Raw genomic sequence first — 15,120 nt, forward strand, 5'->3', positions numbered from 1 at the left:
ACCAACCTTTTGAAGAACTTGGACAGTGAAGATATGCTTATCTCCAAATTTTCGTGCAGTTGTGTTACGTTTGCGAACAGGGACATGCAAATGTCCCCCCAAATCATATATATTTATTTGTGTGGTACAATTATGTAACATTTCTTGCGAAAACTAGCGGGAGAGTGATCGACTGTCCGCACGCGTAATATTTGCAACTGTAGTGTGGAACATAGAAAAAAGGCCTCGATAACACAACTTGCATTATAGATTCTGCAAAGCAGCAGCACTAGTTTGCAAAGTAGAAGCACACGCGTTGTGCGCCTATGCCGTATAGTAAATTAATTATCTCGTTGGCGATCATCAAGAAGTTGTGAACCTCTACATATTGGCTGGATGAAAGTCACCTCTAGTCTAGAGCTAGAGTAAGAACGAGTAGCACTAGGACAGGAAAAGGTATGCACAGCGCAGTGTTGTAGCAATGCACTTTTGGGTAGCGCATTTCGTGAACAGTGCACATGGTTCAGTCCTGCCAAAAGTAAGCGGTGTTCACACGTGTCCGCAGTTTCTGGGCTGTACAGTTGGGGTCGCCGACATGTGGATGTTTCGAGCAATGCACGCTGTGAATAATGCGCCTTTCTCACCCTCCTCAGCGGTGTGCAATATCTCGTTTACCGAACTGTATGACGAATTAATTCAATCCACACATGCACGCACCACAGCCAAAAAACGTGACGAAACACGTCACCAACATGATTCTGATCCGTGATCTACTGTGATCTCCTCACGCGACACGTAAACATATATTCCCTCGAGCGGCATTTAGTTTAACCCATGACCCGACATCGACCCCTAACTCTTCTCCCGTCCTGGCGGTCCAGACGGTTCTTTTAATGCTTTCCAGCTTCCCCACATTTCCATATTCAGCAACCATCCAGAAACCTTCTCCCTCGTGCCTCAACCGTCAACGTCATCACAGAAGGTGCGACAGTATCTTGCCACCTTGGTGGGGACGCTGTTTCCGTCACGGCTGCAACCATGCCTCTCCACTTTCCTCAATCACGATGCTTCTCCCTCCTTCCGTATCGACCAACGGCCCCGGATTCTCGCCATTTCCGAAGCCATTCAACCGGAATCATGCCCCTCGAATCGTGCACTTTCCACGCCCCGTATCCCACGCACAATGACAATTGACAACCGACGCACTTTCACGCAACACAATCTTCCGTCACCCTCCTCCCCTCTCCTCTCTGGGACCGTTCCCGCTTGCCACTTAATCTTTTCAATTTGCGTTCCAACCTCTGCGTTCCAACCTCTGCGTTCTCTTCCTAACCCACATAAATACCACCCCATACCTCCTTCTGTTACCATCTGCACTGCCTACTCCACTCCAAACTATATCTTTGCTTGACACATCTCGGCTTCGTCTTCGACTTCGCTCATCAACTCAACTCTCCCTCTTCCTGACCCATCTCTTTTTCGCCTTCAATTTCGCGTCGCTACTCAGTTGTCCAACACTCGCTCGCCTTTTGATCTCCTCACACGCCCTCTTCTGATTCAATTGCAGTTCCTACGCATTTCCTACTTTTCGAACCACATTCAATACTTCATCAGCACTTCCATCTTAACAAGGATATTTCAACCGCACTTCCGGCTTTTATTGTATCTCTTGCCTCAAAACAATTTTACCGACTCGCCTGCTATTTTTTAAGCTCTGGAACACCCCGCTGCAGCACCCTACAGCCTCTCGTTGTTGTCGTCCACTGTTTCTTTATCCACATCCCATTCGCACAATCGCACCTCGAACCCGTTCCAATATGTCATTCTTCCAGCATACACTGGCTATTGTCATGCAGATCGAGTTCTACTTCAGTCCATCTAATCTTCCGCATGATCGCTACCTGCAGGGTATGATACGTCTTGATGGCTGGGTGCTTCTCTCAGAGATATGTAGTTGGCCCCGAATGACCCTGCTTGGCGCTTCAAGCCCATTTGATGTTGCAAGGGCACTGGCGACTTACTCCCGCGCGCTGGAGGTCGACGCCTCCTTCCTGTTTGTCCGCCTCATGCCAGGTCCAGTTTATATCGTGCCCGGGTCCGTCCAGCTAGCATGCCCTCCGTATGGCATTCCAGCTGCATATCCGCTCCCACAGCACGCCCCAAACCAGCTGCAGTTTCAACAGCAATGGCCGCATGAAGAACAGTACGCGCAGCACTTTGGAGTTCAATTTCCACTGCAACGTCCAGTCTCGCCTGAGCACTTTGCTTTGCCACCCAATGCTACCCCGTCTAATTGCCGACCTGGGACTTTCCCTGTGGAGGCACCCCAGCAGCTACTGGGGTCGCCTGTTCCCTACCCTATTCCGGTGCTTGCAGACAACCCAGCTTTCACACAACAAGTTGGGTCCTTCTACGACCAGCAAAAAGCCACCGTTCATGCTGTTTTCACGGATGACCAGCAGTCCACACAACTGCCGGGTATCCCAACTACGGCGTTACAAAATGGGGCCGCTACGGAAGGCGAAATGAGTACCAGGTCCCAAAGGCACAGAGGGGCAGCGCCTGCTGAACAGCCACCACAGGCCATGGAAGCGGAAGAGGGGAATCGGCTCCCTTCACATCATAAATTAGACAGCGATCACCCGGGGACCCGATCCATGCCCCGCACACATCCGATTCCCGCACTAGTGCAGCCGCAAGGTACAGAATTCAGGCAGAGGAGGGTTCACGGATCGCGTCGAGACAAGGCGCAGCAGGCACTTCATTCAGCAAAGTATTCTTGCACAGAGCCAGCGACGGCAGCTGTGTCTCCCCACCGCGCTCAACTGCAAGCCTCTGAGTACCACATCCGCAGCACGGTGACTCCTCCTCCCTTGTCGCAATTGAGCTCCGTTGAATCACGTTCAGAGCTCAGGTCGTGCAAAGCTGAGCGACGCGGGTTACCAGCACGATACTCAAGGAATGCGGATCATGATAGCCTTGCTGGTCAGTGCTGTGACATGAATGGGTCGCTAATTGAACAAGTGGGTTCTGACATTAGCTCGGAAGGCAACGCCACGCATCATCAGATGCCCGACAGAGGGGCTCCAGAAACGCAAAGCCCAGTTATTTGCAATCAACGCACAAGGGAAATGCGTCGTCCCAATAGTCGGGGCGCTCCCGCCTCTAGGCAGTCGAGTCACGTAGAAAGCTACAAGTCATGTTTGAAGACAGTACAAGACCGGTCTTCTGTCCCATCACAGACCAATCGGCCTCGCAACGTGAAGCGCAGATCCCCACAGCGTGCTCGGCGCTGGCACAGCAGAGACGGTCGGCACGATCATCGAGATAGGTATGGGGACGATCAGCACGATCAGCGAGATAAGCGAAGGACTTCAGTGGTGTCAAAGGACATGTCGCCTCTACATGGGGCGAATTTTCCTCCGCTCCCGCAATCTGCTAGCGTTGGGACCCGTGGATCTTCTCCTAAGATAGTCCAGGCCACCGACCGCGCGTCATGTGTAACTCCGGCAGACGAGATTTGGGCGAAGAAGCCCGTGTCAGTGCTTGGAAACAGTTCCCCAACAACTTGAGATGGACTTGCAGTTTTGGACCAATAAAAGAGCAGCAGAAGTCAGGGCTAGGGACAAGTTAGTTGTATCTTGCATTAAACTCGAAAACAACGTAGACATCCTGCACAACTCTCCCGTAGGGGCGGCTTGAGTCACATGCTACGGCATCGTCGAGGTAGCGTGCCAGCGTGCCAGTCAAGATCTTCTTACGACCACACATACTTGCACAAGTCAGCGAATTCGAAGGCGGGGCCATACTCTGACGAATGCTTTTGGCACACCAAAATGCGTCCATGCCGATTTGCGCCTCTCTCAGATTGTATATCTGAGTCTACAACGTCATCATGGTCGGAAAGTGAGATGTCAATTCTCGAGCTCCCCATATTCTTGTGACACATATCCGCCCGATCGTCTTCTATAGTGATACTGTTGTCGTCACACAAGTCACCACATGCGAACACAAGCGGCAACATGTGAACACCTCGACATTTTGCCAAATCTTGCCTTCTTCTCTCATCCATGAACTCAAAGCCCTTCATGCAACAACGCCCTAGGCAAATAAATGACTGCCGAGCATGTTAGACTCAATTCACGATAGATTCTAAACTCGATGGTGGTGTCATGGGGTGGTTCTTTTCTAGGTCGATTGGACCAAGGGCCCGTGGTGTGCAGGGATCTGCTGCATAACCGCCCCGCGGGGGCGTGAATGTTGATGAGTCTCGTTCTTCAATGTGGGGGCTGACTCCAGCCAACAGTGGCAGTGAGTGCCAAGGCCGAGGCCTCCACCGAATCGCAACGGATGGCAGGCTGCCGAGATTTGAAATAAAGCAACGATCTCTGGCAGCATCTCCGATCCATTTTGGGATCTGTTACTGCATGAAAAGACTGAGGATCAAAGTCAGAAAAACAAAAAGCTCTGAATTATCTAAATTCGCTGCAGCAAGTTGCTTCGAAAGAAGATAATTTAGTTCCGCCGACTTGGCGTCGAATTATTGGTTCATATCTCGGCCGAGAACGATGGAAAACATATGAGAAAAAGGCTCGGATCATGAGGGCCTGTTTGCGAGCCCCGTATTATAAACTCCGCTTGTTCACCACTCTCTTTCCAAAATCACTTTCGTACTCAAACAGTGCGGCATCAAACGTCGCGTTCACCGCAGCCAAGCTGACCACCGCCAGCCCACCGAACCTTTCTTCATGAATGCACCTCCACCGGGGTTCCAGAAAGTCCCGGATGGTATTACACCTTCTCCGCCCGGCTTCAGACCAGCACCACCACCTGGTTTTGTTGGCACGAGCAATGCCACGTCCACCTCCCCACCCGGCGAACAGGCCGATTCCGTAACGCCAAACAAAGAACACCAGATGGACAACCCGGAAGACGAAGCCCGTGCGGAGCGATGGAAGCAGCTCAAGCGTAAGCCTTACGCTACAAAGAATGCCTTCGGCTTTTCAAATTTGCAGAAGGAACGCATGCCGCCTGAGCATCTCCGCAAGATCATGCGTGACCATGGCGATATGTCTTCACGCAAATTCCGCCACGACAAGCGCGTGTATCTCGGCGCGCTCAAGTTTATGCCCCACGCCTTGTTCAAGCTGCTAGAGAACATGCCCATGCCCTGGGAGCAACTCCGCGATGTCAAAGTTCTATACCATGTCACGGGCGCTATCACGTTTGTGGATGAAGTGCCGAGGGTTATCGAGCCCGTCTTTCTGGCACAGTGGGGGATTATGTGGATCATGATGAGACGCGAGAAGAGGGACCGCAAGCACTTTCGACGCATGAGGCTACCGCCATTTGATGATGAAGAGCCGCCGTTGGATTATGCCGGCAATATTCTGGACGTTGAGCCGCTGCCGCCGGTCCAGATGGAACTGGATGACACGGGGGAGGACAGCCCCGTGGCCGACTGGTTTTACGATCACAGGCCGCTTTCTGACACACCATTTACGAACGGGCCCAGCTACCGAAAGTACAACCTCAACCTTGAGATTATGACAACCTTGCATCGCCTTGCGTCTCAACTCTTATCAGATATCATCGACCCAAACTACTACTATCTCTTCAACAAGAACTCTTTCTTTACCACAAAGGCATTGAACGTCAGTTTGCCCGGTGGCCCAAAGTTTGAACCTGTCAAGAACGCGGATGGCTTCTTAGGTGGGTTTGAAGCAGAGGACTGGAACGAGTTCAATGACATCAATAAGCTTATCACGCGACGTCACATAAGGACCGAGTATCGTATTGCTTTCGCGCAATTGTACAATTATCACCCACAAGGTGCTTCGCTCTCCGTATACCACTATCCCGTCGTTTTATACATGGCGCCTCAGGATATGGACTTGCCAGCATACTACTATGACCCCATTTTTAATATCATCCCTGCGAGCACAAGAGGGAAGAAGAGAACAGATGTCGAACTATACGAGGATGAAGATAATCTCGTTGGGCATGACTATCACGATGATATTGAGATTGACAGGCATCGCGCTGACAGATCGCGAGGCCGCGCAGAAGAGCACAATGAAGATGAAGATGATGGCGAATATGAAATGCCCGCTGGTTTTGCACCCTTTCTTGTGGAGGAGGATCTTGAACTTGATCTGACCGCTGCAGCCATTGGGCTCTTGTGGGCACCACGTCCATTCAGCATGAACAAGGGAACATGCAGACGTACAGTTGATGTGGCCCTGATCAGTCCTTGGTATCGAGAGAGGTGCCCAGCTGATGTTCGTGTCAAGGTTCGAGTGTCTTATCAGAAGCTCTTGAAAAACTTCGTCTACAATGAGCTGCATCGACGAAAACCCAAAGCAAGGTCCCACAAACGTCTATTAAAAGCTCTTCAGAACACAAAGTTTTTCCAACAAACTGAGATTGACTGGGTTGAAGCGGGACTTCAAGTTTGCATTCAGGGGCACAACATGCTCAATCTGCTTATCGCAAGGAAAGGGCTCTCCTTCTTGCACCTGGATCATAATTTCAATCTCAAACCAGTGAAAACTCTCACCACAAAGGAGCGAAAGCGATCTCGTCTCGGAAACAGCTTTCATTTGACCCGTGAAATTCTACGCCTCACGAAGATGATTGTGGACTGCCATGTTCAATATCGCTTGGGGAACGTTGACGCATACCAGCTTGCGGATGGTCTTCAGTATACTTTAAATCACGTGGGACAGCTAACCGGCATGTACCGATACAAATACAAGTTAATGAAGCAAATACGACAGTGCAAGGACCTGAAGCATGTAATCTACCACAGGTTCAACGTAGACCCAGTTGGAAAAGGACCCGGTTGTGGTATTTGGGCTCCATCCTGGCGTGTTTGGTTGTTCTTCATGCGAGGAATTATCCCGTTGCTGGAGAGATGGCTCGGCAACTTGCTAGCGCGACAATTCGAAGGGCGAAATACGCGGAACGTCGCAAAGACGATTACAAAGCAACGCGTGGAGTCTCATTTTGACCTCGAACTGCGAGCACAAGTGATGAATGATATAATCGAAATGATGCCACCTGGAATCCGTCATTCAAAGGCCCGAACCATTGGCCAACACCTTTCGGAAGCATGGCGATGTTGGAAAAGTAACACACCATGGAAAGTTCCGGGGCTACCGGCTCCAGTTGAATCCGTCATCATGCGTTACGTAAAATCAAAGGCAGACTGGTGGACAAACGTAGCGCATTTCAACCGGGAAAGGATTCGACGAGGAGCTACGGTAGACAAAACAATTGTGAAGAAGAATCACGGGCGTATGGCAAGGCTATGGTTGAAGGCTGAACAAGAGCGTCAGCTCAACTATTTAAAGGATGGGCCCTATGTATCGATCGAAGAGGGGGTCAAGATGTACAAGTCAATGGTACATTGGCTTGAGAGTCGTCGGTTTGCCCCGATTCCGTTCCCACCTTTATCATACAAGCATGATACGAAGCTCTTGATTCTCGCACTGGAGCGGCTGAAAGAGCAATACACAAACGTGGTGCGCCTGGATCAGTCTGAAAGAGAAGAACTTGGCTTGATCGAGAACGCGTATGATAACCCTCATGAGACGCTCAGCAGAATCAAACGCCATCTCCTGATCAAACGAGCCTTTAAGGAAATGAGAGCGGATTTCACTGATAACTACGATCACTTAATCCCGGTACAATTCGTGGAACCGATCGAGAGGATTACTGACTCCTATCTTGACCAATATCTATGGTACGAAGCAGATAAACGCCGGCTGTTTCCGAATTGGGTCAAACCAGCCGATTCGGAACCACCGCCTCTCCTCGTCTACAAATGGGCTACTGGTATTAACAATGTCACTGATATTTGGGATACTGCAGATGGGAAGACCGCCGTTTTGCTCCAAGCAAAGCTTGATCAGATGGCGGAGAAAATCGACCACTTGCTTCTGAACCGAATGCTGCGTCTGATCATGGACCACAACATCGCTGACTATATAACCGCAAAGAACAACGTCACAGTTTCATACAAGGACATGTCTCACACGAATTCATACGGAGTGATTAGGGGTCTTCAATTTTCATCATTTGTCGTACAATACCATGGTCTTCTCATAGATCTCCTAATCCTCGGGCTAAGGCGAGCCACAGAGATTGCAGGACTCTATACAATGCCAAATGACTGGCTATCGTTTGAGAATCGTGAAACGGAAACTGCACATCCGATAAGAATGTATTGCCGGTACGTCGACAAGATACACATGGTTCTGCGATTTGATGTAGACGAATCTGAAGAGCTTGTGCGGAGATATCTAACGGAACACCCGGACCCAAACAACGAGAATGTCGTGGACTATCGCAACAAAAATTGCTGGCCGAGGGATTCGAGGATGAGGTTGATAAAGCATGACGTGAATCTGGGTAGGGCAGTCTTCTGGGATATCAAGAATCGCCTTCCTCGCTCAGCTACAACAATCAACTTTCAAGACGACAATTCTTTCGTTTCCGTTTACTCTGCAGACAATCCCAATCTATTGTTTGATATGGCTGGCTTCGAAGTGCGAATAATTCCTCGATCCCGGGAAAGTGCATTACCCATAAGTATCTCGCAGCGCGACGGTGCATGGGCATTGCAAAAGGACTCTACGAAGGAGCGAACAGCGACAGCATACTTGAGAGTAAGCGAGCAGAGCATAGTGGGTTTCGAGAACCGAGTGCGCCAGATACTGATGTCATCCGGGTCGACCACATTTACGAAGGTTGCCAATCGATGGAATCAAGCACTCATTGGTCTGATGACATATTACAGGGAGGCTGTAGTTCACACGCAGGAGTTGCTCGATGTTCTTGTCAAGGCAGAAAACCGAATACAAACGAGAATTAAGATAGGTCTCAACTCAAAAATGCCGTCAAGATTCCCTCCCGTTGTCTTCTACTGCCCTAAGGAGCTAGGCGGGCTTGGAATGCTGTCGATGGGCCATGTTCTCATCCCTCAGGCAGATCTTCGCTACTCTAGGCAAACCGATGCAGGTGGAATCACTCATTTTCGTGCAGGTATGAGTGGAAGCAGTAGCGATCAAATGATTCCCAACCTCTATCGATACCTGCAACCCTGGGAAGCTGAATTCAAAGACTCCCAGCAAGTTTGGGCTGACTACGCTTTGAAAAGGTCCGAAGCCATGGCGCAGAAACGGCGGCTCACATTAGATGATCTTGATTCAAGTTGGGACCGAGGTATTCCTCGGATTTCAACACTTTTCACGAAGGATCGCCACACTCTTGCATACGACAAAGGTTGGAGAGTCAGGTTAGAGTTTAAGAAATATATGCACACTAGAAACGATGCCTTCTGGTGGACGCACCAGCGGCACGATGGAAAGTTGTGGTCTCTCACGAACTACAGAACTGACATGATTCAAGCACTTGGTGGTGTCGAGGGTATTTTAGAGCATACTCTGTTCGCAGGAACTTTCTACCAAACTTGGGAGGGTCTCTTCTGGGAAAAAGCATCTGGTTTTGAGGAGTCAATGAAATTCAAGCGTTTAACGAATGCCCAACGATCAGGCCTCAACCAAATCCCGAACAGGCGTTTCACATTGTGGTGGAGTCCGACCATAAATCGGTCAAATGTATATGTAGGTTTCCAGGTGCAACTGGACCTCACAGGATGCATGATGCATGGCAAACTGCCAACGCTCAAGATTTCCCTCATCCAAATTTTCCGTGCACACTTGTGGCAGAAAATTCATGAATCGCTGACAATGGATATTGCTCAAGTTCTGGATCAGGCCCTAGATGAACTAGAAATCGAATCCGTGAAGAAGGAAACTATTCATCCAAGAAAGTCTTACAAAATGAATTCATCATGTGCCGATATTCTTCTCATTGCAGCGTACAAGTGGCCTGTTTCGAAACCATCTCTCCTTTCGGCAAATTCCACTGGAGATGTATTCCGACCGGACACGACGACAACGAAGTATTGGATTGACATTCAGTTAAGGTGGGGAGATTACGACTCACATGACTGCGAGAGATATTCGAGGGCCAAGTATCACGATTACATAACCGACAGCATGTCGATCTATCCAAGCCCGACTGGGCTTTTGCTCACAGTAGACCTTGCTTATAACCTTTATGCAGGGTATGGTTGTTGGATACCTGGCTTGAAGCCCTTAATGCAGCAAGCACTTGCGAAGATCAACAAGGCGAATCCAGCACTCTATGTGCTAAGAGAGCGGATGCGAAAGGCCCTTCAGTTGTACTCCTCAGAACCGACTGAACCATACCTGAACAGCCAAAACTACGGGGAACTGTTTGGGAATCAGGTGATCTGGTTCGTTGACGATACCAACGTGTATCGCGTTACAGCCCACAAGACATTTGATGGAAACCATGTCACAAAGCCGATCAATGGAGCCGTCCTCATTTTCAACCCCAGAACAGGCCAGCTCTTCTTGAAGATTATTCATACATCGGTCTGGCAGGGGCAAACGCGTTTGTCGCAGCTTGCCAAGTGGAAGACAGCCGAAGAAACTGCAGCCTTAATTCGTTCATTACCTCGAGAGGAACAGCCGAAGCAACTGATTGTCATCCGAAAAGGTATGCTCGACCCGCTTGAAACCCATTGCTTGGATTTCCCGAACGTGATAATCAAAGGCTCGGACCTTCAACTTCCGTTTCAAACGCTGCTCAAGATAGAAAAGTTTGGGGACCTCATTTTGAAGGCCAAGGAACCTCAGATGGTTCTGTTCAACGTTTTCGACGACTGGCTTCGCAGCGTGTCATCATTCACTGCGTTTTCTCGTCTCGTACTACTGTTACGGTCCCTTAAGGTCAATACGGAAAGAACCAAAATCATTCTCAGACCGGATGCCAGCGTGAAGACGGAGCCTCATCATGTATGGCCTACTCTATCGAACGAAGAGTGGATGAGAGTCGAAATTGCCCTCAAGGACCTTATCTTAGCAGATTTTGGAAAGAAGCATAATGTCAACGTCGCGAGTCTAACAGAGTCTGAAGTTCGCGACATCATTCTAGGCGCAGATATTGTCCCGCCAGGGGAACAGCGGCAGCAAATGGCTGAAATCAAGAAAGCTGCAGAAGAACAAGGTCAAATTACTGCCGTAACAAGCAAATCGAAAGACAAGCAAGGCAATGACATCGTAGTCACTACAACGTCAAACTACGAACAGGCAGTGTTTGCCTCGCGAACAGAATGGCGAGTGCGTGCAATTTCTGCGGCAAATCTGCACTTGCGCACACGGCATATCCACGTCCCCTCCGAGAGCAGCACTCGAGAAGGCTTGTTCACTTACGTTCTTCCACAGAACGTGCTGCGAAAATTCATCTGCGTTGGAGATTTGAGAACACATATCGCCGGCTACCTTTTCGGTGTCTCGCTACCTGGAGACGCAGCCGTGAAAGAAGTGAGGTGCGTAGTAGTACCGCCTCAAGTGGGCTCTCATCAGAAAGTCTCACTCCCAGATCAAATCGCATACCACGAACTGCTTGTAGATCTCGAACCGCTAGGTTGGATCCACACGCAACCAGCTGAGTTGTCGCAAATGTCCCCGAATGATGTGATTGAAATGGCTGGAATGATGGCTCGTGATAATAGACTGTCGGGCGATACCGCAATCGATGTTACAGTTTCCTTCACGCCGGGATCCTGTTCATTGCGAGCCTACCAGCTGACTCCTTCTGGGTATGAGTGGGGACAGGCGAATCGAGATGCCGACGCAGTGTCTGCTGTGCCGCCAGGCTTCGCGACATCTCACTACGAAAAAGTACAGCTCCTTCTGAGCGACAGGTACAGTGGGTTTTTCCTTGTACCAGAGGTTGGCTCCTGGAATTACAACTTTATGCGAGTGAAACACAGTTCAGATATGTCGTATCGGTTACGGGTCGGGAATCCGAAGGAATTTTACGATGAGACGCACAGACCAATGCACTTCCTACAATTCACTGAGGGTCGTGCAGGCAAGGATGAAGACGTTGAGGAGTACGAAAACTTGCACGGGTGATGTCACGAATTGCGTTCTGAGGAGTTGACAGGTATATATTTATGTTCGATGCGAGAAGATGCGGAGTGGAATGGGGAGCTTCGTAGTCAGGTGGACGCAAGTAGACGAAGGTGATCCCGCATTGTGACTTTCGCTGTATCAATTTAACTAAATTAATCATGCTTCGCGGCGCATCCGTGGAAATTTTTTCTCAATGAGCACTGAAGATGCACTGGAGATGCTATGAGGATGCTGGTTTGTGGAACGGGTGAATTGAAACCGAGTTGTTCTTCTCTCTTGAACCGTGCACAAGGGAATTTGTTTGACACATTTGCACTGCGGCGAATTATAAACACCCCATGTCCATGGCCACCAAGGCCGTCTGGGGGGATCGGCCGATCAACCCAACTCTTCCATGTAGCTCAAAATTTCCGAAATTTTGACAGATCAGCAGATCACCCTTGCTCAGAGGGTTCTCTCCATTGTATTTTGACAAATCTCCCAAACTCGACGCCGTCCCCACCTCCGAAGCCCTATCGGCCCTCAGTCTCATCCGTTCCGCGTTGCTCCCGACTCCCTCTGTCGCCAAGATGGGGTCCTCCCACCTCTCGCTCTGCGCCCAGCGCCCTCACCCTCGCCGCCCGCACAGTATGGCCTTCGCGTCTGCAGCGCTTGCTTCCAACGCCACCCTCAGTCCAAACCTCCCGCCCGCTCCAATCCCGCTGCAGGACCTGGGCCCGTCAGAGCGCGTCGTCGAGGTTGTTCTCGCCGCCAGCTCAAATCTTCTTAACGGTGCCATCTTTGGTGCCCTCTTTGGCTTTGTCTCGGGCGTCTGGTCCACGCGTTCGCTGCGCGGCGCCTTTGCCGAGGCTAAGAACAACGGACGCTCATGGGGCGCGATCTCGGGCGTGTATGCAGGTGTGCAGACGGCGGCAAAGGTCATCAGGAATAGGGAGGACAAGTTCAATTCAGTTATCGGTGCGTGTGGAAGTGGCGCCGCCTTCACGGCAAAGTCAGGGCCCAGGGCTGCCGCGCAGGGGTGCGTAAGCTTTGCAGCCCTCAGCTACATTATCGACATGCTTACTAGCGGACAGAACAAGGAAGATCCGACGAGTGATGAGGCGATTCTTAGGAAGAAACGCTAACTGCGCCGCGCCATCGTCGAAAGGGTGACAAGTGGAGAGGGAGGGCAACTAGTGGCCCTTTCCGTGGTACAAGACGCTCTCTGGCGCCCAGGTTTTGATAAGACGTTTGGAAGACTCTTGAATGATCGAGTTGTGATATTGTCGTGACCTGTTTCGTGGCCGATCGGATGACTAATGCAGATATCCGTGAAAGCACGGTGTCAAAAGGTTTCGCGCAATGTTGGCTTACTAGCGTTACTGATATGTAAATTGGTGCCTACATTATCTATCGTGCCAGTATCCGAGAAGAAGCGGTTGCTTTATTTGCAATGGATGTGAATACGTTCTTGGGCTGGCCGCTGGCCCTGCTTCGGTTTGTGTTTCCTCGTCACATTGTACGGCAGCATCACGCCGACGGTCGTCAAGGTCAAATCACGTCATTTTTGTATCCGCGGCCTGGGTAGTTACTTGATTTCTGCAGGTATCATCGGATGGATATCGAATAACGACTTGATTGACCATCCGCACTCGGGGCATGTGGCGAGGTCCTGCTGCAGAGCGTCTTCCAGGCAATAGACGTGATGAAAGTGCCCGCACGGCAGCTGCAGATACTTTTTCTTAACATCTCCTCCAATGCAGAGCCCGCATTTGTACCCGTCGAGGACACCGTTTTTCTGCAACTCGCCTTGACGCTTTCGCGGAAGTGCATATTCTTTACATAAGCGATGAATCTCATCACTGTTAAGTCTTCTCAGGGAATTGTCTTGAAGAAGTAGGTGACCAGCTTTCTTGATATTTTTTTCATTGTTTGCCTCGGGTGCTTTTCGTGCCAAGAAGAAAAGAGCAAGTCCTAATGAAAGTATTCCGCTGGGGAAAAACAGCATCTTCATTAACCATCCGACGGCTGTGTCATTGAAGTATCCGAAATTGCCGCTGTCTACGACCAGGGGCCTTATCTGACGCAAGACTTGCGAAAGCAATCCAGTATGCATGAGTGGCAACTTGTTCAGACAAAAAAAGGATATGAGCGGGCAAAATGAACGAGTCCACGACAGGTAACTGGAGAGCTTTGCTTACGTTTTCACGTTTCCTCAGGTATGAAAGAGTAACGATTCCCCCTTTTAGCCCGAAATAAAGTCATCTCCCCGCGCACGGATGGGTTATTGCCCGATGGTCGCGACTAAGAATCGAGGGAACACGGGGGAGCAAATATTAAAGCCCAAGCAGGTCGATTCCGGGGGTTGATGTACAGCACTCTCGTGGGAAAAAATTTAGTCTAGTCGGCTGTCGTTTGCACGTACAGCAACACTGAAAATCACAACTCCCATGGGGCGCCACGGAGAGGTTGTGCCCTTTTGGCATCGCCGACTGAAAGGCACAACAAGTCGAGCGCCAAAATGGGCTGCTGTCACTTCACAGGGGCCAGTCCTCTCCGCACGCCGTTCCCCGAGCCTAGTTGACCCGCAATTGTTTCGGAAATGGCGCGTAAACGGAAGAGCACTGCGCACAATCCGCACCTCGTTCCGGTCAACAACTCAAACACAGTATGGCCTCTCCCATTTTACACAACCTTGTAACTTTCGTACAAACTACGCAACATGAATAAGCTAGTCAACATAAAAACCAGGCGACTTTCTACTGCCTCCCGATCGAGAACAAAACGGCCAAGACCTGTGCGGCGGCGCCGACAGCCGGGCCACCCGGCTGCGGCTCCTCGGTCTCGTCCCTCCGCTTCCCCTGCTGCATGCCATCGACCCATCTCTGCACGATGCGCGCCACGGCGTCGAGCAAGCTCGGGCGCTGCACGCCCTCCACGGGCGTCTCGTCCTCCGCGGGCGACTTGTCAGCGATACCAACCGCGGCGGGCGCAACGTCCGAAACGGCGGCAGGCGCGCCCGTGAGCGCGGTATCCGCCGTAGGGATGATGGGCTCCGCCGCGCTGACAACGGGGGCGTGGCCCGCGGCGTGGCGGCGCTGGTGGTGCGGGAGCTTGACTATGTCCGATACGCGGCGGACCTGCG

At 50.7% G+C, this 15,120-nt stretch overlaps 4 protein-coding genes; 3 read left to right on the top strand and 1 right to left on the bottom strand.

Moving 5' to 3' along the window:
• Nucleotides 1-4,727: 4,727 nt before the first annotated feature.
• Nucleotides 4,728-11,996, top strand: CHC_T00010256001 (pre-mRNA processing 8 protein, PRP8). The gene has a single exon (XM_005715820.1). The coding sequence runs from the start codon at nt 4,728-4,730 to the stop codon at nt 11,994-11,996; it is 7,269 nt and encodes a 2,422-aa protein (XP_005715877.1).
• Nucleotides 11,997-12,224: 228 nt separating this feature from the next.
• On the top strand, nt 12,225-14,309 carry CHC_T00004474001 (hypothetical protein). XM_005715821.1 is given in 2 exon segments: nt 12,225-13,022; nt 13,023-14,309. 1 exon segment carries the CDS (start codon nt 12,225-12,227, stop codon nt 13,020-13,022), a length of 798 nt encoding a protein of 265 aa, XP_005715878.1. The 3' UTR covers nt 13,023-14,309.
• A 351-nt stretch (nt 14,310-14,660) lies between these two features.
• Nucleotides 14,661-14,858, bottom strand: CHC_T00004475001 (hypothetical protein). The gene has a single exon (XM_005715822.1). It carries the CDS (start codon nt 14,856-14,858, stop codon nt 14,661-14,663), a length of 198 nt encoding a protein of 65 aa, XP_005715879.1.
• A 9-nt stretch (nt 14,859-14,867) lies between these two features.
• CHC_T00004476001 (hypothetical protein) overlaps nt 14,868-15,120 on the top strand; it is a 429-nt gene continuing 176 nt past the window's right edge. Inside the window, exon 1 of the mRNA XM_005715823.1 lies at nt 14,868-15,120. This exon is cut by the window's right edge and continues 176 nt beyond it. Coding sequence (XP_005715880.1) covers nt 14,868-15,120 — 253 coding nt within the window.

This window comes from Chondrus crispus, genomic scaffold (assembly GCF_000350225.1).
Source record: "Chondrus crispus Stackhouse genomic scaffold, scaffold_232, whole genome shotgun sequence".
NCBI lineage: Eukaryota > Rhodophyta > Florideophyceae > Gigartinales > Gigartinaceae > Chondrus > Chondrus crispus.